This window comes from Somniosus microcephalus, unplaced genomic scaffold (assembly GCF_052327205.1).
Source record: "Somniosus microcephalus isolate GS21.2 unplaced genomic scaffold, FLI_Smic_1.0 unresolved_chr1, whole genome shotgun sequence".
Taxonomy (NCBI): Eukaryota; Metazoa; Chordata; class Chondrichthyes; order Squaliformes; family Somniosidae; genus Somniosus; species Somniosus microcephalus.
The window spans coordinates 7,141,804-7,165,743 of record NW_028225179.1 but is presented as its reverse complement, the minus strand read 5'-3'; the positions used below and the strand labels follow the sequence as shown (position 1 = coordinate 7,165,743).

The window sequence follows — 23,940 nt, the reverse complement described above, 5'->3', positions numbered from 1 at the left end:
CGGGCAGCTTAACGCAAACTTCACACGAAGATCTGACAGAGTCACTCGATTCATCAGGACCTGAATATCATCGACATATGGAAGCGGAAAGCAGCAATCAGAGTGCGGGCAAACTGCACACGTGTCTTGTGTGTGGACGTGGATTCAACCGAAGGTGCAGCCTGGGGAGGCACAAGTGTAACCAAAGCAAGCAGAGTCCGTGCAAATGTCAGGAATGCAGGATAGAATTCAGTTGCCTCTCCGAGCTGGAGACTCATCAACGCAGTCACTCCGTGAAATGGCCGTCCACCTGCTCCGTGTGTGGGAAGGGATTCACTCATTCAGGCTCCCTGCAGGCACACCAGCGAGTTCACACCGGGGAGAGGTCGTTCACCTGCTCCGTGTGTGGGAAGGGATTCACTAAACAATCCGCCCTGCTGATACACCAGCGAGCTCATACTGGGGAGAGCCCGTTCACCTCCTCCGTGTGCGAGAAGGGATTCAACCATTTTTACTCTCTGTGGGTGCACCAGCGAGTTCACACTGACGAGAGACCCTGTAAGTGCCCTGACTGTGAGAAGAGCTTTAAAAGCGCCGAGGATGTGTCGAGACATCAATGCATTCACACCGGGGAGAGGCCGTTCAGCTGCTCTCACTGCGGAAAGAGGTTTGCTAGTTCATCGAAGCTGGTGATACACCAGCGACATCACACCGGGGAGAGGCCGTTCACCTGCTCTGTGTGCGGGAAGGGATTTGTCCAGTCCCACACTCTGCTGGTACACGAACGTGGGCACACTGACGAGAGGCCGTTCTCCTGCTCCGAGTGCGGGAAAGGATTCACACGTTCCAACTCTCTGCGGGAACACCAGCTGGTTCACACTGATGAGAGGCCGTTCTCCTGCTCCGAGTGCGGGAAAGGATTCACTCGTCTCGCCTTTCTGCGGGTGCACCAGCGAGTTCACACTGATGAGAGGCCGTTCTCCTGCTCCAAGTGCGGGAAAGGATTCACACGTTCCGACTCTCTGCTGATACACCAGCTGGTTCACACTGACGAGAGGCCGTTCTCCTGCTCCGAGTGCGGGAAAGGATTCACTCGTCCCTCCTCTCTGCGGCTGCACCAGCGAGTTCACACTGACGAGAGGCCGTTCACCTGCTCCGAGTGCGGGAAAGGATTCACTCTCTCCTCCACCCTGCTGATACACCAGCTGGTTCACACTGACGAGAGGCCGTTCTCCTGCTCCGAGTGCGGGAAAAGATTCACTCGTCCCTCCACTCTGCAGCGGCACCAGCTGGTTCACACTGACGAGAGGCCGTTTAAATGTTCTGACTGCGACAAGAGTTTCAAATGCTCCAAGAACCTGAAGGTGCATCGACGCATCCACACCGGGGAGAGGCCGTTCAGCTGCTCTCACTGCGAGAAGCGGTTTAAGCACTCATCCGGTCTTCGGAAACACCAGTTTGCCCACACCGGGAAGAGGCCGTTCCCCTGCTCAGTGTGTGAAAAGGGATTCACCAGTTCATCTGACCTGCTGAGCCACCAGCGAGTTCACACTGGGGAGAGGCCGTTCCCCTGCTCAGTGTGTGAAAAGGGATTCACCACTTCATCTAACCTTCTGAGACACCAGCGAGTTCACACCTGAGTGCACTGGTCCAATTCTGCTGTTAATCACATGAAAGTCTGTTCTGTGTTAATAATGGCAATTAGGCGGTTGGGGGGGTGGGGGGCGGTTTGAAGATGCTGATAATAACCCCAGTAACTAGGCTGGAGTTTCAGAGGTGTCAGCCTCGGCTCAGTGGGTGACACTCTCACCTCTAGTGTCAGAAAAATAGAAGATAGGGGCAGGAGTAGGCCATTCGGCCCTTCGAGCCTGCTCCGCCATTCAATGAGATCATGGCTGATCATCCAAATTCAGTACCCTGCGTGAACTGGCCTCCACTGCCCTCTGTGGCAGAGAATTCCACAGGTTCACAACTCCCTGGGTGAAGAAATTCCTCCTCATTTCAGTCCTAAATGGCTCACCCCTTATCCTTAGACTATGACCCCTGGTTGTGGACTCCCCGGCCATCATAAACATCCTTCCTGCATCTAGTCTGTCCAGGCCTGACAGAATTTTATAGGTTTCGATGAGATCCCCTCTCAATCTTCTAAACTCCAGTGAGTATAAGCCCAATCGACACAATCTCTCCTCACACGTCATTCCTGCCATCCCAGGTATCAGCCTGGTGAATCTTCGCTGCACTCCTTCCATGGCAAGAACGTCCTTCCTCCGGTAAGGCGACCAAAACTGCACACAACACTCAAGGCGTGGTCTCACCAAGGCCCTGTACAACTGTAGCAAGGCATCCTTGTTCCTGTACTCGAACCCTCTTGCTACGAAGGCCGACATACCATTTGCCTTCTTAACCGCCTGCTGCACCTGCATGCTTACCTTCAGCGACTGATGCACAAGAACACCCAGGTCTTTTTGCACTTCCCCTTCTCCCAATTTATTGCCATTCAAATAATAATCTGCCTTCCTGTTTTTGCCACCAAAGTGGATAACCTCACATTTATCCACATTATAGTGCATTTGCCATGTTTCTGCCCAATCACCCAACCTCTCCAAATTGTACTGGAGTTTCACGACATCCTCCTCACAGCCTACCCTCCCACCCAGCTTTGTGTCGTCTGCAAATTTGGAGATATTACATCCAATTCCCTCGTCCAGATCATTAATATATATTGTGAACAGCTGGGGTCCTAGGACCGATCCTTGCGGTACCCCACTAGTCACTGCCTGCCACTCGGAAAATGACCCGTTTATTCCAACTCTTTGCTTTCTGTCTGCCAACCAGTTCTCTATCCAAGTCAATACCTTGCCCCCAATCCCATGTGCCTTAATTTTGCATGCTAATCTCTTATGTGGGACCTTATCGAAAGCCTTCTGAAAGTCCAAATACACCACATCCACTGGTTCTCCCTTATCTATTTTACCAGTTACATCCCCAAAAAATTCCAGTAGATTAGTCAAGCATGATTTACCTTTTGTAAATCGATGTTGACTTTGTCCGATCCTGTCGCTGCTTTCCAAGTGCTCTGCTATTACATCTTTTATAACAGACTCTAGCATTTTCCCCACTACCGATGTCAGGCTTACCGGTCTATAATTCCCCGTTTTTTCTCGACCACCTTTTTTGAATAGTGGGGTAACATTAGCTACCCTCCAATCCATGGGTACTGTTCCAGAGTCTATTGAGTTCTGGAAGATGACCAGCAATGCATCTACTATTTCTAGGGCCACTTCCTTAAGTACCCTGAGATGTAGATTATCAGGCCCTGGGGATTTATCGGCCTTCAGTCCCATCAATTTTCCTAACACCATTTCCCTACAAATACTGATTTCTTTCAGTTCCACCCTTTCATCAGACCCTATGTTCCCCGGCATCTCTGGGAGGTTATTTGTGTCCTCCTTTGTGAAGACAGAACCAAAATATGTATTTAGTTGGTCTGCCATTTCTTTGTTTCCCATTATAAATTCCCCTGATTCTGACTGCAAGGGACCTACTCTTGACTTTACCAATCTTTTTCTCTTCACATATCTATAAAAGCTTTTACAGTCAGTTTTTATGTTCCCTGCTAGCTTACTCTCATATTCTATTTTCCCTTTCTTAATTAGTCCCTTTTTCCTCCTTTGTTGAATCCTAAGCTCCCAATCCTCAGGATTATTGCTTTTTCTGGCCAATTTATATCTCCTCTGCTTGGATCTTATGCTATCCCTAATTTCCCTTGTTAGCCACGGTTGAGTCACCTTTTTTGTTTTATTTTTATGCCAAACTGGGATGAACAAATTCTGTAGCTCATCCATTCGGTCTTTGAATGTTTGCCATTGCCTATCCACTGTCAACCCTTTGAGTGTCATTCCCCAATCAATCCTACCCAACTCGCTCCTCAGACCATCGTAGTTTCCTTTATTTAAATTGAGGACCCTAGTCTCTGAGTCAACTACTTGTCAACTACAGGTTGTGGCAGTCAACTACAGGTCGTGGCTTTGAGTCCCACTCTGGAGACTTGAGCACGTAATCTAGGCTGACACTCCAGGGTAGTACTGAGGGAGAGCTGCTCTGTCAGAGGTGCCATCTTTCGGATGCGACATTAAACCGCTGCCCCGTCTGCCCTCTCAGGTAGGTGTAAAAGATCCCGTGGCCGCTATTTTGAAAAACGGAAGGGAGAAAGGATCTCGACTTGGAAGATCAGGAAGTAGATGTGAAACTGTAATGTCACTTGAAATGATTGTAAGACTGAATTTAACTGTGACTGTAATAATTGTGTTTTGTAGGTAACAGAGCGTGGGGAAAAACCAGTCCGAATCCAGTATGAGGTGATTTTGGTGGTTCCTCCTGTGTCACTACCACAACTACCATGCTTTACGGGTCTAACAGGACCTGCCCCATCAACCAACACGTTTTTAAGTACGAGCTGCACAGTTATGTGGCACAATTCAGACCCGACATTCCCCTATTGTTTGAGGGTTTCAGTGAGCTCATGATACGACTGAACTCCTCCCTAAAGCATTTTTTATGTTTTGGAGCAAGACAACTGGAGAATCGATATTGAAATTGAAAGCAGAAGGGACAACACACTCTGGTTGGATATTGGGCTTAATACATCAGCATGCCCTTAGGCTCCTATTATTTCACACGCTCTGGTTGTTCTCCAACTTGTAATGATTTTGTATTTGAGATATGTAACCCATGTAGTAAAACTTTGAACTATGTAAGATCAGAAGTTTGTTTAAGATCTACCCAGTTAAACACAAATGTCACAAGGTAGGGAGTCAAAAATTGTTAGGATTAATAAGACAACATAGGGACAAACATGGAAATTCCTCATTGGATTAGGATAATTTCCCATGTATTGGTCATATCCCAACTTGTAGTAATGATGTGCTTACTATTCTACACCTGCTACCTGAAACACCTAAAGTCCAATGCCCAATCACATTTAATTATGATCACAGCCCAGAACATGTTAGAGTTACATAAATGGAAGAAAAATAATCCATATGTAAGATTTTAGTTTTGAGGGGTCGGCAAATGCCTCGCCCTCAAGGTAGGGATATGTAGGATAGGGTGTACCTGTAGGATTTAGTAAACATTATTAAGATTCTATAACCATTCTAATATAACTATAATATGTGAAATTGTATGTTAAGATCCTAAAAGCCTGTATAAAATGGAGAATGGCTGAGAGCAAAGCAGGATGGGATTATGCCAACCTGACTAAAAACCTCTGTTTAAAATTACTGAAGTAATGGAATGTTGTGCTAAGTTTATGGAGACGAGGAATTCAGCAATATTCTGCTTAAAGAGATAAAAACTAGAGAGATAGATAAGAGTTGGAGACGTCCTTCATTGATCCAGCTATCGGATGGACCGACTGTTTTGTCAACATTCTAGGAAGTGTTCTGTGAAAAGTGAAGATCTGAGATAAGGTAACTTTGTAATGCAGAGAGAAAAAATCAGAAGGATCAAACAAGGTCATAAGATTGGTAACGAGGGAGCAAGACTTTTTACCAGGTGTTAGAGGGTTAATTACTGCCACGTAGGCAAAACGAGAGGGAAAAGGGTATAAAGATACAGGTTTTGAACATCGAAAGCAGTGCACCGTGAAACCAGAGATTGAGAGGAGCTTCGGTCAACAGAACACAGCAAGATCCCAAGGAAGCGCGCATGGGTCAACGGAACACAGCAAGATACATCAGGAGACTTGCGCCGCGCTCACTCGGAAGGAACACCGGGGTTTGAACGAACAGACTGTGACTATCTTCTTGTTAAGTACTACTTCTTTGTACCGGATGTTTAATGCTTAATAAATCTGTTTTACTGATACACAATATACCTGGACCCAGGGTGGTTTGTGTAGTCACGGACTGTTTTACTGATACACAATATACCTGTACCCAGAGTGGTTTGTGTAGTCACGGACTGTTTTACTGATACACAATATACCTGTACCCAGGGTGGTTTGTGTAGTCACGGACTGTTTTACTGATACACAATATACCTGGACCCAGAGTGGTTTGTGTAGTCACGGACTGTTTTACTGATACACAGTATACCTGTACCCAGAGTGGTTTGTGTAGTCACGGACTGTTTTACTGATACACAATATACCTGTACCCAGGGTGGTTTGTGTAGTCATGGACTGTTTTACTGATACACAATATACCTGGACCCAGAGTGGTTTGTGTAGTCACGGACTGTTTTACTGATACACAATATACCTGGACCCAGAGTGGTTTGTGTAGTCACGGACTGTTTTACTGATACACAATATACCTGGACCCAGAGTGGTTTGTGTAGTCATGGACTGTTTTACTGATACACAATATACCTGTACCCAGAGTGGTTTGTGTAGTCACGGACACATTATTATAAGAGCTTTTGAAAGATACATCAGTCATCGGGAAAATGCTGGAATCCATTGTTAAGGAAGTGGTATCAAGTCACTTAGAAAATCATAACATGATTAGGCAGAGTCAACATGGTTTTATGAAAAGGAAATCGTGTTTGACAAATTTATTAGAGTTTTTTGAGAATGTAACTAGCAGGGCAGATAGAGGGGAACCAGTGGATGTAGTATATTTGGATTTCCAAAAGGCTTTCGATAAGGTGCCACATAAAAGGTTATTACACAAGATTAGGGCTCCTGGGGTTGGGGGTAATATAGTAGCATGGATAGAGGATTGGTTAACGGACTGAAAACAGAGAGTAGGGATAAACAGATCTTTTTCAGGTTGGCAGGCTGAATCTAGTGGGGTGCCGTGTGGATCAGTGTTGGGGCCTCAGCTATTTACAATCTATATTAATGACCTAGATGAAGGGACCGAGTGTAATGTATCCAAGTTTGTTGATGATACAAAGCTAGGTGGGACAGTAAGCTGTGAGGAGCCTTTGGACCTTCTGCCAATCACCTTAAACCTGTGTCCTCTGGTTCTCGAGCCTTCCGCCAATGGGAACAGTTTCCCTCTATCTACTCTGTCCAGAGCACCTCACGATTTTGAACACCTCCATCAAATCTCCTCTCAACCTTCTCTGCTCTAAGGAGAACAACCCCAGCTTCTCCAGTCTCTCCACATAACTGAAGTCCCTCATCCCTGGTACCATTCTGGTCAATCTCCCCATAACCTTCTCTGCTCCAAAGGGAACAACCCCAGCTTCTCCAGTCTCTCCACGTAACTGAAGTCCGTCATCCCTGGTACCATTCTGGTCAATCTCCCCATAATCTTCTCTGCTCTAAGGAGAACAACCCCAGCTTCTCCAGTCTCTCCACATAACTGAAGTCCCTCATCCCTGGTACCATTCTGGTCAATCTCCCCATAACCTTCTCTGCTCCAAAGGGAACAACCCCAGCTTCTCCAGTCTCTCCACGTAACTGAAGTCCGTCATCCCTGGTACCATTCTGGTCAATCTCCCCTTAACCTTCTCTGCTCCAAGGAGAACAATCCCAGCTGACTCCAGTCTTTTACACAGTTTCATCAAAAGCAAGGGAAGTTATGATGAATTGTTAAACAGTTTTTTTTTGCAGAGTGACCCAGGCTGTGTGTAGGAAACAATTGTGCATTAGAAAGAAGTTTGTATTGTAAACCTTGTGCCTCTTTGGCCCCTCTCCCAGATTCCAGCCCCAGCCTTGTGCTGCTCTCACCTGGGGACAGCGCGTCACAATCGGCCCCAGCGCACCTGAGCTGGAGACCCCGCCCCCTTGCCGCGCCGCCATTGATTGGAGGACCAGGCCGCCCAGATCAGTCCTCCCACGTCAGCCCTCTTCCTATTGGTCAGAGCTCCCGTCAGTCACAGGCCCAGGCCGGTCTCCATTCACCTGAATGGACCGCTTCCTCTGACAACGTCACAATCGGGCCGCAGTCCACCAGCGCCGGGGAGGGAAGGTCCCGCCCCCTAGCCGCACCGCCATTGGTTGGAGGACCAGGCCGCCCAGTTCAGTCCTCCCAGCTCAGCCCTCTTCCTATTGGTCAGCGCTCCTATCAGTCAGAATCACATTGCTCCGGCTCACTCCGCCACCCCGCGCAGATCAAACCGCTCCGTTCGGCGTCCGCGGAGGTCCCGCCAGCCCACCCGACTCTCAGGTTTGGTTTAAACCTTGATTTAAATCGCTTCCCCAAACACTTGACTTTACCCTGGCCGCTGATTCCGCCTCTTCCCCGGGCCCGGCCTTCCGTCTGCTCCCCGGAGGCCCCGCGCAGGCGCACCGGCAGCCTGGTGTTGTGGTGAGGGGGCTGAATGAGCATGCGCGGCCCCGCCTCTCCATATTTAAAGGGGCACCAACCCCCTCCACATTTAAAGGGACACCCTCCCCCTCTCTCATGTGTTCTTCTGATTAAACATAGAAGATAGGAGCAGGAGTAGGCCATTCGGCCCCTCGAGCCTGCTCCGCCATTCAATTAGATCATGGCTGATCATCCAAATTCAGTACCCTGTCCCTGCCTTCTCCCCATATCCCTTTAGCCTTAAGAAATATATCTAACTCCTTGAATATATTTAATGAATTGGCCTCAACTTCCTTCTGTGGTAGAGAATTCCACAGGTTCACCACTCTCTGGGTGAAGTAATTCCTCCTCATCTCTAAGTCTAAAGATAAGGGGTAAGCCATTTCGGACAGAGATGAGGAGGAATTTCTAAACCCAGAGAGTGGTGAACCTGTGGAATTCTCTACCACAGAAGGCAGTGGAGGCCAATTCATTAAATGTATTCAAGAAGGAGTTGGATATATTTCTTAAGGCTAAAGGGATCAAGGGATATGGGGAGAAGGCAGGGACAGGGTGCTGAATTTGGATGATCAGCCATGATCTCATTGAATGGCGGAGCAGGCTCGAGGGGCCGAATGGCCTACTCCTGCTCCTATCTTCTAAGTTGCTATGCGACCCCTGGTTCTGGAATCCACGGCCATCAGAAACATCCTTCCTGCATCTAGTCTGTCTAGTCCTGTTAGAATTTTATAAGTTTCAATGAGATCCCCTCTCATTCTACTAAACTCCAGCGAGTATAATCCCAATCGACCCAATCTCTCCTCATACGTCATTCCTGCCATCCCAGGTATCAGTCTGGTGAATCTTCGCTGCACTCCCTCCATGGCAAGAACATCCTTCCTCAGATAAGGCGACCAAATCTGCACACAATACTCAAGGTGTGGTCTCACCAAGGCCCTGTACAACTGCAGCAAGACATCCTTGCTCCTGTACGCGAACCCTCTCGCTACAAAGGCCAACATACCATTTGCCTTCTTAACCGCCTGCTGCACCTGCATGCTTACCTTCAGCGACTGGTGCACAAGGACACCCAGTTCTCGTTGCATTTCCCCTTCTCCCAATCTATTGCCATTCAAATAATAATCTGCCTTCCTGTTTTTGCCACCAAAGTGGATAACCTCGCATTCGTGGGGGGGCCGAATGAGTATGCGCGGCCCCGTCTCTCCACATTTAAAGGGACAACTCCCCCTCCATATTTGAAGGACTCCCTCCCCCCTCTCATGTTTTCTTCTGATTAAAGGGACAGTGACAATTCCCCCGGCCACCGCACTTGAGCAAGGATGTGAAAGACCTTGAGAGCCAGCCAGAGGCTCCACTGGGAGCACCCTCGTCTCTCAGTCAGAAAGTTGTGGGTTCAAAGTCCCCACTCCAGGGACTCGAGCACATAAACCTAGGCTGACACTCTGGGGCAGTGCCGAAGGAGTGCCGCACTGTCGGAGGGGCAGTGCTTAGGGGGCGCGGCCCTGTCAGAGGGGCAGTACTGAGGGGGCGCGGCCCTGTCATAGGCAGTACTGAGGGAGCGCCGCACTGTCGAAGGGGCAGTACTGTGGGAGCGCCACACTGGCAGAGGGGCAGTACTGAGGGAGCACCGCACTGTCGGAGGGGCAGTACTGAGGGAGCGCCGCACTGTCGGAAGGGCAGTACTGAGGGAGCACCGCACTGTCAGAGGGGCAGCACTGAGGGAGCGCTGTGCTGTTGGAGGGGCAGTACTGAGGGAGCGCTGTGCTGATGGAGGGGCAGTACTGAGGGAGCGCCGCACTGTCAGAGGAGCAGTACTGAGGGAGCGCCGCACTGTCAGAGGGCCGTCTTTCAGATGAGACGTTCAGGTGGATATAAAAGGTCCCACTATTTCGAGGAAGGGCTAGAGAGTTATCCCCGGTGTCCTGGCCATTATTTATCATGCAAATTGGCTGAAGTGTTTCCAAAATTACAACAGCGACTACACTTCAAAAAGTACTTCATTGGCTGTAAAACCGTTGATCGTGAAAGGCGCTGTATAAAGGCCAGTCTTTCTTTATTTTCTCTCCTGTATTTACATTAATTACTTATATAAACCTCTTTTACTGTCTCTTGCAAGGGGAGGAATTGCAGATGGGCAGCTTAACGTAAACTTGACATGAAGATCTGACAGAGTCACTCGATTCATCAGGACCTGAATATCATCGACATATGGAAGCAGAAAGCAGCAATCAGAGTGCGGACAAACTGCACATGTGTCTTGTGTGTGGACGTGGATTCAACCGAAGGTGCAGCCTGGGGAGGCACAAGTGTAACCAAAGCGAGGAGAATCCGTGCAAATGTCGGGAATGCGGGAAGGGATTCAGTTGTCTCTCCGAGCTGGAGACTCATCAATGCAGTCATTCCGTGAAATGGCCGTTCACCTGCTCCGTGTGTGGGAAGGGATTCACTCATTCAGGCTCCCTGCGGGCACTCCAGTGAGTTCACACCGGGGAGAGGCTGTTCACCTGCTCCGTGTGCAGGAAGGGATTCACTCAACAATCCACCCTGCTGAGACACCGGCGAGTTCACACCGACGAGAAGCCATTCGCCTGCTCTCACTGTGAAAAGAGGTTTAACCAGTCTTGCCACCTATTGATACACGATCGTGTTCACACCGATGAGAGACCGGTGTGTGGGAAGGGATTCACTCTCTCCTCCACCCTACTGATACACCAGCGAGCTCACACTGGGGAGAGCCCGTTCACCTGCTCCGTGTGCGAGAAGGGATTCAGCCATTCTTACTCTCTGCGGGTGCACCAGCGAGTTCACACTGACAAGAGACCCTGTAAGTGCCCTGACTGTGAGAAGAGCTTTAAAAGCGCCGAGGATCTGAACAAGCATCAACGCATTCACACCGGGGAGAGGCCGTTCAGCTGCTCTCACTGCGGAAAGAGGTTTGGTAAGTCATCGAACCTGGTGAGACACCAGCGACATCACACCGGGGAGACGCCGTTCACCTGCTCCGTGTGCGGGAAAAGTTTCACTCATCCCTCCTCTCTGCGGGAACACCAGCTGATTCACACTGATGAGAGGCCATTCTCCTGCTCGGAGTGCGGGAAAGGATTCACTCGTCCCTCCTCTCTGCGGGAACACCAGCTGGTTCACACTGACGAGAGGCCGTTCTCCTGCTCCGAATGCGGGAAAGGATACACTCGTCCCTCCGCTCTGTGGGAACACCAGCGGGTTCACACTGATGAGAGGCCATTTAAATGTTCCGACTGCGACAAGAGTTTCAAATGCTCCAAGGGCCTGAAGATGCATCGACGCATCCACACTGGGGAGAGGCTGTTCAGCTGCTCCCACTGCGGGAAGAGGTTTAAGCACTCATCCAATCTTCTGAAACACAAATTCACCCACACCGGGAAGAGGCCGTTCCCCTGCTCAGTGTGTGAAAAGGGATTCACCAGTTCATCTCACCTGCTGAGACACCAGCGAGTTCACACCTGAGCGCACTGGTCCCATTCTGCTGTTAATCACATGAAGGACTGATCTGTGTTAATAATGGCAATTACGGGGTTCGGGGGCGGTTTGAAGATGCTGATAATAACCCCAGTAACTAGGCTGCAGTTTAAGAGGTGACAGCTTCGGCTCAGTGGGCGACACTCTCACCTCTAGAGTCAGAAGGTCGTGGGTTTGAGTCCCATTCTGGAGACTTGAGCACGTAATCTAGGCTGACACAAAGAGTTGAAATAAACGACTCTTTTTCTGAGTGGCAGGCAGTGACAAGTGGGGTGCCGCAGGGATCGGTCCTTGGACCCCAGCTATTCACAATATATATTAATGATCTAGACAAGAGAACTAGATGTAATATCTCCAAATTTGCAGACGAGACAAAGCTGAGTGGGCGTGTGTGCTGTGAGGAGGATGCCGAGAATCTCCAGGATGATTTGGACAGGTTGGGTGATTGGGCAGAAGCATGGCAGATGCAATATAACGTGGATAAATGTGAGGTTATCTATTAGATCCGTGTGTTAATGGAGACACGGAATGCAGGAGTTGATTTAACAAGTGTTTACTGAACAAAGTCTGGAGGTGAACTAACAACACAAGATGCTACACAGGCTTATATACCTGAGTGGTCACTACTGATACTACAGTATACAGGGGCTTCAAAAACATAGTTCCTCTTAAAGGTACATACACTACAAATACTCCCCTTTTAGATAAATAGTACATAACATTTTAAGTAATCATTAAATAACATTTTTACAAGAACAATAATATACACATTTGCTGAAGTTAATCAATTACAAATTCAGTCTCTCTGGAGGCTTCCTGACTCGGTCCAGATAACGCCTCAGTGGTGTAGTAGGTTCTTTTGGCAAGGTCGATTCGGCTTCAATGCTAGTGTCGGGTTTATCTGGTTCCAGTTTCACCGGATCGGAGGTAGATACTATGGGTATCTCTGCTTCATCACTAGGTGTATAGAGTTGTGGTGTAGGTTGCCCTTTTTCGGATGACTCTATGATCTGGTCAGCATGGCGCCTTATTATGCTTTCTCCAATGTCCACGGTATACATCAGTGGTCCTAGTCGTGTGCAAATAGTTCCAGGCTGCCATTTCTCAGTACGGTAGTCCTGGGCCAAAACTGGTTGACCTATCTGGAAGGTTCTAGTTGGCCTTTCATTCATGCTTTGAAATTGCCGGTTCTCTACGTCCCTTCTGACGTTTGGCTTGACCAAATCCAGCCGGCATCTTAGTCTTCTATTGAAAAACATCATGGCGGGGGTTTGGTTTGTAACCACATGTGTTGCATTCCTGTACGCAAACAAGAAGTTATCTACCTTATGTTGTAGATTTATGTCTTCATTACCCATGGCCTTTATGGCCTTCTTGAAGGTCTGGACAAACCTTTCAGCCAATCCATTGCTGGCGGGATGGTATGGGGCGGACGTGTAGTGCTTAACCCCATTGTTTTTTAAGAACTTCCTGAATTCTTCGGATACAAATTGCGGTCCATTATCAGAACAGATCTGTTCAGGCAGCCCATTCCTGGTGAATATGGTCCTTAATACTGTGATGGTTTTTTCCATGGTGGTGGAGGACATCTTTATTACCTCCAGCCACTTGGAGTGTGCATCCACCGCGATTAAGAACATTGAGTCCATAAATGGACCAGCAAAGTCGATATGTACCCTTTGCCATGGAGATGAGGGCCACTCCCATGGATGTAGAGGGGCTTGTGGTGGGGCGTTTTGGACCTTCTGGCATCCTAGACAGCTCTTGGTCATTTCTTCGATGTCTCCATCGATACCTGGCCACCACACAAACGCTCTGGCTAAGTTTTTCATTTTCACTCCACCCAGATGCCCCTCGTGAAGCTCCTTTAGCACTCTATCCTTGAGTTTGGGTGGAATCACCACTCTGGATCCACACATCAAGGTTCCTCGGCACACTGACAGCTGTTCTCTTCTTTGCGAGAATGCTGGCAACAATGGTTCGCCATGTGCTTGCCATCCCTTCACCGTTAAATCGTAGACTCGTGAGAGAGTCGGGTCATTTCGCATTTCCTTTTCAATGGTAGAATTTGTCACCGGTAGACATTCCACTATGGTCGAGTGGAATATCTCCACTGGGTCCACTGTAGGCGCCTCTTCCACCGTTGGCAACGGTAGGCGCGATAACCCGTCAGCATTCCCATGCTGTTTTGTTCCTTTGTACTCTATGTCATATTGGTGTGCCCCTAGGAAAAGGGACCACCTCTGTAGCCTTTGTGCTGTCATAATGGGAACGCCCTTTTTAGGGTTGAATATGGAGACGAGGGGTTGATGGTCAGTCAACAAGGTAAACTTTTGTCTGTGTAGGTAATGGTTGAATTTCTTCACCCCCCCCCACACCAGGCTGAGTGCCTCCCTGTCGATCTGGGCATAGTTACGCTCAGCTGAGTTCAATGAGCGTGACACAAAAGTTATCGGCCGCTCCGAGCCATCAGGGAATCTATGCGATAATACCGCTCCCACGCCGTAAGGGGATGCATTGCATGCCAGTCTGATTGGCAGTGATGGGTTGTAATGAGCCAACACCTCCCTGGACGTGATCAAGCCTTTGCATTTATGGAAGGCACGTTTACAGTCTTCGCTCCATTTCCAAACTACTCCCGTTTGTAGCAGTGCATTAAGCGGGTGCAGAACCGTCGACAAGTTTGGTAAAAATTTATGATAGTAATTTACTAATCCCAGGAACGACCTTAATTGTGAGACATTTTCAGGCACTGGGGCCTTTACGACCGCTTCAATTTTTTCAGGTGACTTATGCAACCCTTCTTCGTTAATGACATGGCCACAATATGATATTTGTTTCTGGAAAAATTCGCATTTGGGGCGATTTGCTTGTAGGCCCCGTTCTCTCAGCCTCGTGAGCACCTGCTCCAAGTTGGCAAGGTGCTCATTGTCGTTTTCTCCTGTTACAAGGATGTCGTCTAGGTAGTATTGAGTCCCCGGAATCCCTTGCAGGACTTGCTTCATAGCTCTTTGCCAGATAGCCAGAGTTGATGCCACTCCAAAAACCAGTCGATTGTACTGGTACAGGCCTTTGTGTGTGTTTATCGTGAGATACTTTTTAGAGGCCTCCTCAACCTCCATCTGTAGATATGCCTGTGCTAAGTCAATTTTGGTGAAACGTTTCCCTCCGGATTGTGAGGCAAAAATATCTTCTATCCTCGGAAGAGGATACTGTACCGTGTGAAGAACCGGGTTTACAGTCACCTTGAAGTCCCCAGAGATGCGAACTTTTCTCTGTTCTTCAGATTTATCATTATTCAACATTTTCTTCATGACCGGGATGATGGGTGTTGCCCACACGCTCCAATCTACCTTGGATAACACGCCTGCTTTTTCCGAATTCTCCAGCTCTGCCTCGACGGCTGGACGAATTGCGTATGGCACCGGCCTTGCCTTAAAAAACTTGGGAATTGCCGCATCTTCCACTTTTATTGAGGCGGTGGCGCCTTTCAGGGTTCCTAGTTCCTGTTGAAACACTTCTTTGGCGTTAGCCAAGATTTCTTTTAATCGTCCAGGTACGACGTCATCATTGTTTTTTTTCTTACTGGTCACCGTCCGTGCCTGAATGGAGTGCCAGTCTAAACGTATCTTTCTGATCCATTCATGTCCCAACAACAGTGGACCACCATCTTGCAGAACGTATAAATACAACTTCTGTATTTCCTTGCCGTTGTGTACAACAGGCACCCTTATTTTCCCTCTGGGGTATACTTTCTGCCCCGTATATGTCTTCAAGACAATGGATGTGTCTTTCAAAAGTATATGCGGAAATAGCCGCTCGTAATCCCGTTGACTCATGACGGTCAGAGCTGATCCTGTATCTAGCTCCATTTTGACTGGGGACCCCGCTATCATGAGGGTAACCCAAATGGTCTGGTAATCTTCTTTGGCAATTACATTATGTAATTTGAGACAGCTTAGTCTCTTGTTTCCAGAGTCGCTATCGCTCTTCTGGTCTTCAGAGCTACTGTCGGTCATCATTTGTACCTTTCTGTACTTTTCCTTATTGACCTTTTTACTGTCAGCGGATTTCTTTCCAGATCTGCATACACGTGCAATGTGTCCCATCTTTCTGCATTGCCTGCATGCTTTGTCCTTGAACCAGCAGTCCTTCTGGTCATGGGTGGATCTGCCACAGCGATAACATCTCTTGAAACCGCGTGTCATTTCATGGGTGCCGAAGTCCTGTGGCTTTTGCTGTATCTCTGCAGCTCCTCTTGCTGCTGCTTCGTATGATACAGCCACACTGAAAGCCTTGTCCAGTGTCAAATCTTTCTCAGAAAGTAGTCTTTTCTGTGTTCCTTCGCTTAGGAGACCGCAGACGAATTTGTCTCGTAGAGAATCTGCCAGTCCTGCCCCGAATTGGCAGTGCTTTGACAGCTTTCATAATTCGGTGAGGTAATCAGCGTTACTTTCATTCTTGTGCTGATTCCTCCTAAAGAATTTGAATCGTTCCGCTATCAGCAGCGGTGTTGGGTTTAAGTGCTCCTGTAAGGTATCAACAATCTCCTTAAAATTCTTGTCCATCGGTTTGGCTGGAGTGATCAAGTTTCGTAACAGCCCGTATGTCCTTGCGCCCATCAGATTTAGAAGTACCGATGCCTTTTTATCATCTGCCTTGCAATATACCTCCACTCTTTCCACATATGTGGTCCAATCTTATATATCACTATCGAAAGCAGTAATATTGCCAGTCTTCGGCATCTTGAAAATCTAAAATGGTGCTTCCCGTGCTTTTCTTTCTTCCCCGCCGAGTTAAGATGGCACCTCCCGCGCTTTCCCGCCGCTGCCGCTGCTGCCAACGTGTTGCTGGTGATTTATTTATTTTTTAATGGTGACGCACTATGGTCTTTGCACTTCCCCAATCGCTGCTGCCAATGCTGTTCTCCGTGGTTCCCGTTGCGACCTGCAGCTTTTTGCAGTATTCCTATTGTTTTTTTATATATCGCTTCAATAGTTTCTCCGTTACTTGGAGAACCGTTCCCATCGTGGAGTGGACCCTCTGGGACTTTCCCCTCCCTCTGCTTGGTCCGAACGCCGACCTGCTTTGCAGCACCGGCCGTGCCCTGAGTGCTCCACCCTCTCTCTCTCTTTGCTTCTGCTTCCCGAATCGCTGCCCGGCCCCGTTGCAGAGCCACCCGATCGAGCTCTAGCCCGCCGCAGCCCAGGAAGGATCAGTGCACTACCTGCCACCAGCCCGTTTAGCTGGGGAAACCACAGACTGGAGACCAAGCCTGGCCCTCGTTTTCGAGTTTCTTTGAGTTGTTTTTTTTTCTTCTTGCTTCTGGCTTCGACCTTCGTCTGAGGAATCGATCCCCTTGAGGAGCTGCCGAATTGCAGGTAAGTTCATTTCTAACTCGTCGCCACTGTTAGATCTGTGTGTTAATGGAGACACGGAATGCAGGAGTTGATTTAACAAGTGTTTACTGAACAAAGTCTGGAGGTGAACTAACAACACAAGACGCTACACAGGCTTATATACCCGAGTGGTCACTACTGGTACTACAGTATACAGGGGCTTCAAAAACATAGTTCCTCTTAAAGGTACATACACTACAATTATCCACTTTGGTGGCAAAAACAGGAAGGCAGATTATTATCTGAATGGCAGTAGATTGGGAGAAGGGGAAGTGCAACGAGACCTGGGTGTCCTTGTGCACCAGTCGCTGAAGGTAAGCATGCAGGTGCAGCAGGCAGTTATGAAGGCAAATGGTATGTTGGCCTTCGTAGCAAGAGGGTTTGAGTACAGGAACAAGGGTGTCTTGCTGCAGTTGTACAGGGCCTTGGTGAGACCACATCTTGAGTATTGTGTGCAGTTTTGGTCGCCTTATCTGAGGAAGGATATTCTTGCCATGGAAGGAGTTCAACGAAGATTCACCAGGCTGATACCTGGGATGGCAGGAATGACGTATGAGGAGAGATTGGGATGATTGGGCTTGTACTCGCTGGAGTTTAGAAGATGAAGAGGGGATCTCATTGAAACTTATAAAATTCTGGCAGGACTGGACAGACTAGATGCAGGGAGGATGTTCCTGATGGTTGGGGAGTCCAGAACCAGGGGTCACAGTCTAAGGATAAGGGATAGGCCTTTTAGGACAGAAATGAGGAGGAATTTCTTCACCCAGAGATTGGTGAACCTATGGAATTCTCTACCACAGAAGGCAGTAGAGGCCAATACATTAAATATATTCAAGAAAGAGTTGGGTATATTTCTTAAGGCTAAAGGGATCAAGGGGTATGGAGAGAAAGCAGGGACCAGGTACTGAACTCGGATGATCAGCCATGATTGCATTGAATGGCGGAGCAGGCTCAAGGGGCCGAATGGCTTACTCCTGCTCCTATCTTCTATGTTTCTAAGTTTCTATGTAATTTTACATTAAGTTTGAGAGTGATGTAGTCCAATCTGAAACTAAGGTCTTCAATTTAAACAGAGGAAACTACAAGGGTATGAGGGACAAGTTGGCCATGGTAGATTGGGAGACTACACTAAAAGGTATGAAGGTGGACATACAATGGCTAACATTCAAGGAAATAATGCATAATTTGCAACAAACATATATTCCTCTAGGGCATAAAAACTCAAAAGGAAAAGTGATCCAACCATAGCTGAAAGAAATTAAAGTATTAAGTCAAAGGAGGAAGCTTATAAAGTTGCCAGAAAAAGCGGTCAGCCTGAGGATTGGGATCTTTTTAGAAATCAGCAAAGGGGGACCAAGAAATTGATAAAGGGAAAATGGATTATGAGCACAAACTAGTGAAAATATAAAAACGGATTGTAAAAGCTCCTATAGGTATGTGAAAAGGAAAAGACTGGCGAAGGTAAATGTAGGTCCTTTACAGTCAGAGATGGGAGAATTTATAATGTGGAATGAGGAAATGGAAGAGAAATTAAATAAATACTTTGTTTCTGTCTTCATGGAGGAAGACACAAAAAACCTCCCAGAAATACGAGAAAACCAAGGGTGTAGCGAGAATGAGGAACTTAAAGAAATTATTATCATTTGTAATAAAACAGTACTAGCAAAATTAATGGGACTAAAAGTCGATAAATCCCAAGGACCGGATGACCTACATCCTAGAGTTTTGAACGAGGTGGCCATTGGGATAGTGGACGCATTGGTTGTCATCTTCCAAAATTCTATAGCTTCTGGAACGGTTCCTGCAGATTGGAGGATAACAAATGTAACCCCGCTATTTAAGAAAGGAGGGAGAGGGGGAACTACAGACCTGTTAGCCTCACATCAGTAGTTTGGAAAATGCTGGAATCTATTATAAAGGATGCAATAACTGGGCACTTAGAAACTAATAGTAAGATTGGGCAGAGTCAAACTGGATTTATGAAAGGGAAATCCTGTTTGACAAACATATTGGAGTTCTTTGAGGATGTAACTAGTGGAATAGACAAAGGGGAACCGGTAGATGTGGTGTACCTGGATTTTCAGAAGGCCTTCGATAAGGTCCCACACAAGAGGTTGGTGAACAAAATTAGGGCACATGGAATTGGGGGTAATATACTAGCATGGATTGAGAACTGGTCAACAGACAGAAAACAAAGAGTAGGGATAAATGGATCTTTTTCAGGATGGCAGGCTGTGACTAGTGGGGTACTGCAAGGATCGGTGCTTGGGCCCCAGCTATTCACAATCTATATCAATGATTTGGATGAGGAGACTAAATGTAACATTTCCAAATTTGCTGATGATACATAGCTAGGTGGCAGTGTCAGTTGTGAAGAGGATGTGAAGAGGCTTCAAGGGGATCTCGACAGGCTCAGTGAGTGGGCGAGAACATGGCAGATGGAATATAATGTGGATAAATTTGAAGTTATCCACTTTGGTAGAGAAAACAGAAAGGCAGAATATTTCCTAAATGGTGAAAGATTGGGGCATGCAGATGCTCAAAGGGACCTGGGTGTCCTTGTACATTAGTCACTGAAAGTGAATGTGCAGGTGCAGCAAGCCATTAGGAAGGCAAATGGTATGCTGGCCTTCATTACAAGAGGATTTGAGTACAGGAGTAAAGAAGTCTTACTCCAATTATATAGGGCCTTGGTGAGACCACACCTGGAGTACTGTGTACAATTTTGGTCTCCTTACCTAAGGAAGGATATACTTGCCATAGAGGGAGTGCAACGAAGGTTCACGAGATTGATTCCTGGGATGGCGGGACTGTCGTATGAGAATAGATTGAGTAAACTAGGCCTCTATTCTCTTGAATTCAGAAGACTGAGAGGGGGTCTCATTGAAACATACAAAATTATTACAGGGCTTGATAGGGTGGATGCTGGGAGAATGTTTCCCTTGGCTGGGGTGTCTAGAACCAGGGGCCACAGCCTCAGGATAAGGGGTAGGCCATTCAGGACTGAGGTGAGAATTGGGTATATTCAAAACAGAAGTCGATAGATTTCTGGCTAGTAAGGGCATCAAGGGATATGGCGATAGGGCCGGTGAATGGAGTTGAGGCAGAAGATCAACCATGATCTCATTGAATGGCGGAGCAGGTTCGAAGGGCCGAATGGCTGACTCCTGCTCCTGTTTCTTATGTTCTTAAACCTTTATAAATCACTGGGTTTGTCCCCAGCTGGAGTATTGTGTTCAATTCTGGGCCCCGCACTTTATGAAGGATGTCAAGGCCTTGGAGAGGGTGCAGAGGAGATTTACCAGAATAGTTCCAGGAATGAGGGACTTCAGTTATGTGGAAAGACTGGGGAAGCTGGGATTGTTATCCTTAGAGCAGAAGGTTAAGGACAGATTAAATAGAGGCGTTCAAAATCATGAAGGGTTTTGATAGAGTAAATAAAGATAAACTGTTTCCAGTGGCAGGAGGGTCAATAACCAGAGGACACAGACTGAAGATAATCGGTAAAAGAACCAGAGGGGAGGTGAGGAGAATGTTTTTTACGCAGCGAGTTGTTGTGATCTGGAATGCGCTGCCTGAAAGGGCGGTGGAAGCAGATTCAATAGTAACTTTCAAAAGAGAATTGGATCGATACTTTAAGGGGAAAAATTTGCAGGGATATGAGGGGAGTGGGATTAATTGGAGAGCTCTTTCAAAGACTCCAAAGGTTAAGTTATGAGGAGAGATTACACAAACTATGGTTGTATTAACTAGAATTTAGAAGGTTAAGGGCCGATCTGATGGAAGTTTTCAAGATATTGAGGGGAAATAGAGAGGGGCGATAGAGAGAAACTATTTCCGCTGGTTGGGGATTCTAGGACTAGGGGGCATAGTCTAAAAATAAGAGCCAGACCTTTCAGGAGTGAAATTAGGAAACACTTCTACACACAAAGGGTGGTAGAGGTTTTGAACTCTCTTCCGCAAGCGGCAATTGATGCGAGATCAATCGTTCATTTTAAATCGGAGACTGAAAGATGTTTGTTAACCAAAGGTATTAAGGGATATGGGCCAAAGGCGGGTGTATGGAGTAAGGCTGCAGACCAGCCATAATCTCATTGAATGACGGAGCAGGCTCGAGGGGCCGAATTTCTTCACCCAGAGAGTGGTGAACCTGTGGAATTCTCTACCACAGAAGGCAGTTGAGGCCAGTTCATTAAATATATTCAAGAAGGAGTTGGATATATTTCTTAAGGCTAAAGGGATCAAGGGGTATGGGGAGAAGGCAGGGACAGGGTACTGAGTTTGGATGATCAGCCATGATCACGTTGAATGGCGGAGCAGGCTCGAGGGGCCGAATGGCCGACTCCTGCTCCTATCTTCCATGTTTCTCAAATAGACTTTGCTGACTCAACAAACCTTATTTGCTTTGCTGTTTTTTGGCTGACTAAATAAAAGTTTTTTTTGGACTGCATGCAGGTATTTAATTGAGTTAGTTCAGGCTTGCTGTCAGTCCTGGCCCTGGTCCCGCCCCTTCCTGCACCTCATTGGCTGACACCGCTGTCAATCGACACCACGAGTGGGAAGGGAGGGTGATTGACAGGTCACGATTGATAGAACCGCCTCCCCTCTAAAGTGCGATTATTATTATTCTTGTTTTTCCTCATTTCTGTAGGGTGTCTTTTTTTTACCTTGCGGTGGCGTGCACTTGGATAGAGAACTGGTTGGCAGACAGAAAGCAAATAGTTGGAATAAACGGGTCTTTTTCCGAGTGGCAGGCAGTGACTAGTGGGGTACCGCAGGGATCGGTCCTTGGACCCCAGCTATTCACAATATATATTAATGATCTGGACGAGGAAACTAGATGTAATATCTCCAAGTTTGCAGGCGACACAAAGCTGGGTGGGCGTGTGTGCTGTGAGGAGGATGCCGAGAAACTCCAGTATGATTTGGACAGGTTGGGTGATTGGGCAGAAGCATGGCAGATGCAATATAACGTGGATAAATGCGAGGTTATCCACTTTGGTGTCAAAAACAGGAAGGCAGATTATTATCTGAATGGCAATAGATTGGGAGAAGGGGAAGTGCAACGAGACCTGGGTGTCCTTGTGCACCAGTCGCTGAAGGTAAGCATGCAGGTGCAGCAGGCGGTTAAGAAGGCAAATGGTATGTTGGCCTTCGTAGCGAGAGGGTTTGAGTACAGGAACAAGGATGTCTTGCTGCAGTTGTACAGGGCCTTGGTGAGACCACATCTTGAGTATTGTGTGCAGTTTTGGTCGTCTTATCTGAGGAAGGATGTTCTTGCCATGGAAGGAGTGCAGCGAAGATTCACCAGACTGATACCTGGGGTGGCAGGAATGATGTATGAGGAGAGATTGGGTCGATTGGGCTTGTACTCGCTGGAATTTAGAAGAATGAGAGGGGATCTCATTGAAACTTATAAAATTCTAACAGGACTACACAGACTAGATGCAGGAAGGATGTTCCCGATGGTCGGGGAGTCCAGAACCAGGGGTCACAGTCTAAGGATAAGGGGTAGGCCATTTAGGACAGAGATGAGGAGGAATTTCTTCACCCAGAAAGTGGTGAACCTGTGGAATTCTCTACCACAGAAGGCAGTAGAGGCCAATTCATTAAATATATTCAAGAAGGAGTTGGATATATTTCTTAATGCTAAAGGGATCAAGGGATATGGGGAGAAAGCAGGGACAGGGTACTGAATTTGGATGAGGATTGAATGGTGGAGCAGGCTCGAGGGGCCGAATGGCCTACTCCTGCTCCTACCTTCTATGTTTCTATGTCCACTGATATCTTCCTGCAGTCTGCAGCTTTCTTCTTCATTATCAACCACACGGACAATGTTTGAATCATCTGCAAACTTCCTAATCAGACTTTTATATTCAAGTCCTAATCATTGATACGGACCAATCAGCAGAAACACGTTGTAGTGATGTCATGACGCCTGCACCTTTTATGACGTCAAGACGTCCCAGTGTGCCTCACCCGCCACCTGCCCATTGATCCCAGGATCTGTCTCCCTATTGGTCGACGGACATGTCAATCCCTCCCACTGCCCGCGGTCATGTGCCCCTGAGGCGCTCTCCGGCTCTGCCCGAGTGAAGTCGCTCCATTCGGTGCCTGCGGAGCCCTCGGACTCTCAGGTTTGGATTCCCCTTTATTCTCTCCCCTCCTCTGATCTCAATCGGATCTGGGGGAAAACTCACTTTCCCTCACTGATTGTGGCTCTTCGCCAACACCGACTTTACAAAGAAAGCCCCGCGCGGCAGCCTGGAGATCAGGGGCCCAGCACGCAGGCGAGGGGGAGGATGATTGGCAGGGGCCCAGGGTGTGTGCTGAGCATGCGCGGTGCGGGCCGGGCACCTGTGGAGCAGGAGAGGGCGGGGCCATGGGGCACATGCACGGGGTCAGCCACAACTCAGCGCGGCGGCCGGAGTGCTTTCTGGAGCGCGGGGGCTTGTGGTAATTGTAGCCGCCATTACTGTTGATCCTTTCAACCAACCTGTGCAGCAGCTGGGGCCTGGAAATCAGCTTCACTGCCCCTGGGCTGGGAAAGGGGGACATGAGGCAACATTCTCCCTCTTATCCCCTTTCTAAACTCCTTTTACAGGGTTTTAGAAGTGGAGTTTCTACAGACAGGAAGTTCAGACCAGACACCACATCAAGAACAGACAGATTCGCTTGATTCATCAGGGCCTGATTGAGTCGCTCCTCCAATCTGCTGATACACCAGCGAGTTCTCACTGATGAGAAACAATTTAAATGTTCTGAGTGTGGGAAGAGCTCCAAAAAATACAAGTAGCTAA

The 23,940-nt window shown here is 47.7% G+C and overlaps 1 protein-coding gene across 1 annotated transcript; it reads left to right on the top strand.

Annotated features, from left to right (window-relative positions):
* On the top strand, positions 1-23,936 carry LOC147093370 (uncharacterized). The gene is made up of 3 exons (XM_085974151.1): positions 1-1,556; positions 11,073-11,465; positions 23,868-23,936. Exons 1-3 carry the CDS (start codon positions 78-80, stop codon positions 23,934-23,936), a joined length of 1,941 nt encoding a protein of 646 aa, XP_085830277.1. The 5' UTR covers positions 1-77.
* The last annotated feature ends 4 nt before the right edge of the window (positions 23,937-23,940 follow it).

What these genes read in the sequence shown, in the direction of transcription:
- LOC147093370 (XM_085974151.1), top strand. Translation starts at nt 78, where the DNA reads ATGGAAGCGGAAAGCAGCAATCAGAGTGCGGGCAAACTGCACACGTGT. An exon ending in AGAGGCCGTTCCCCTGCTCA is followed by an intron (nt 1,557 to 11,072) that starts GTGTGTGAAAAG and finishes AGACCCTGTAAG; the next exon opens with TGCCCTGACTGTGAGAAGAG. An exon ending in CTCTGTGGGAACACCAGCGG is followed by an intron (nt 11,466 to 23,867) that starts GTTCACACTGAT and finishes CTGATACACCAG; the next exon opens with CGAGTTCTCACTGATGAGAA.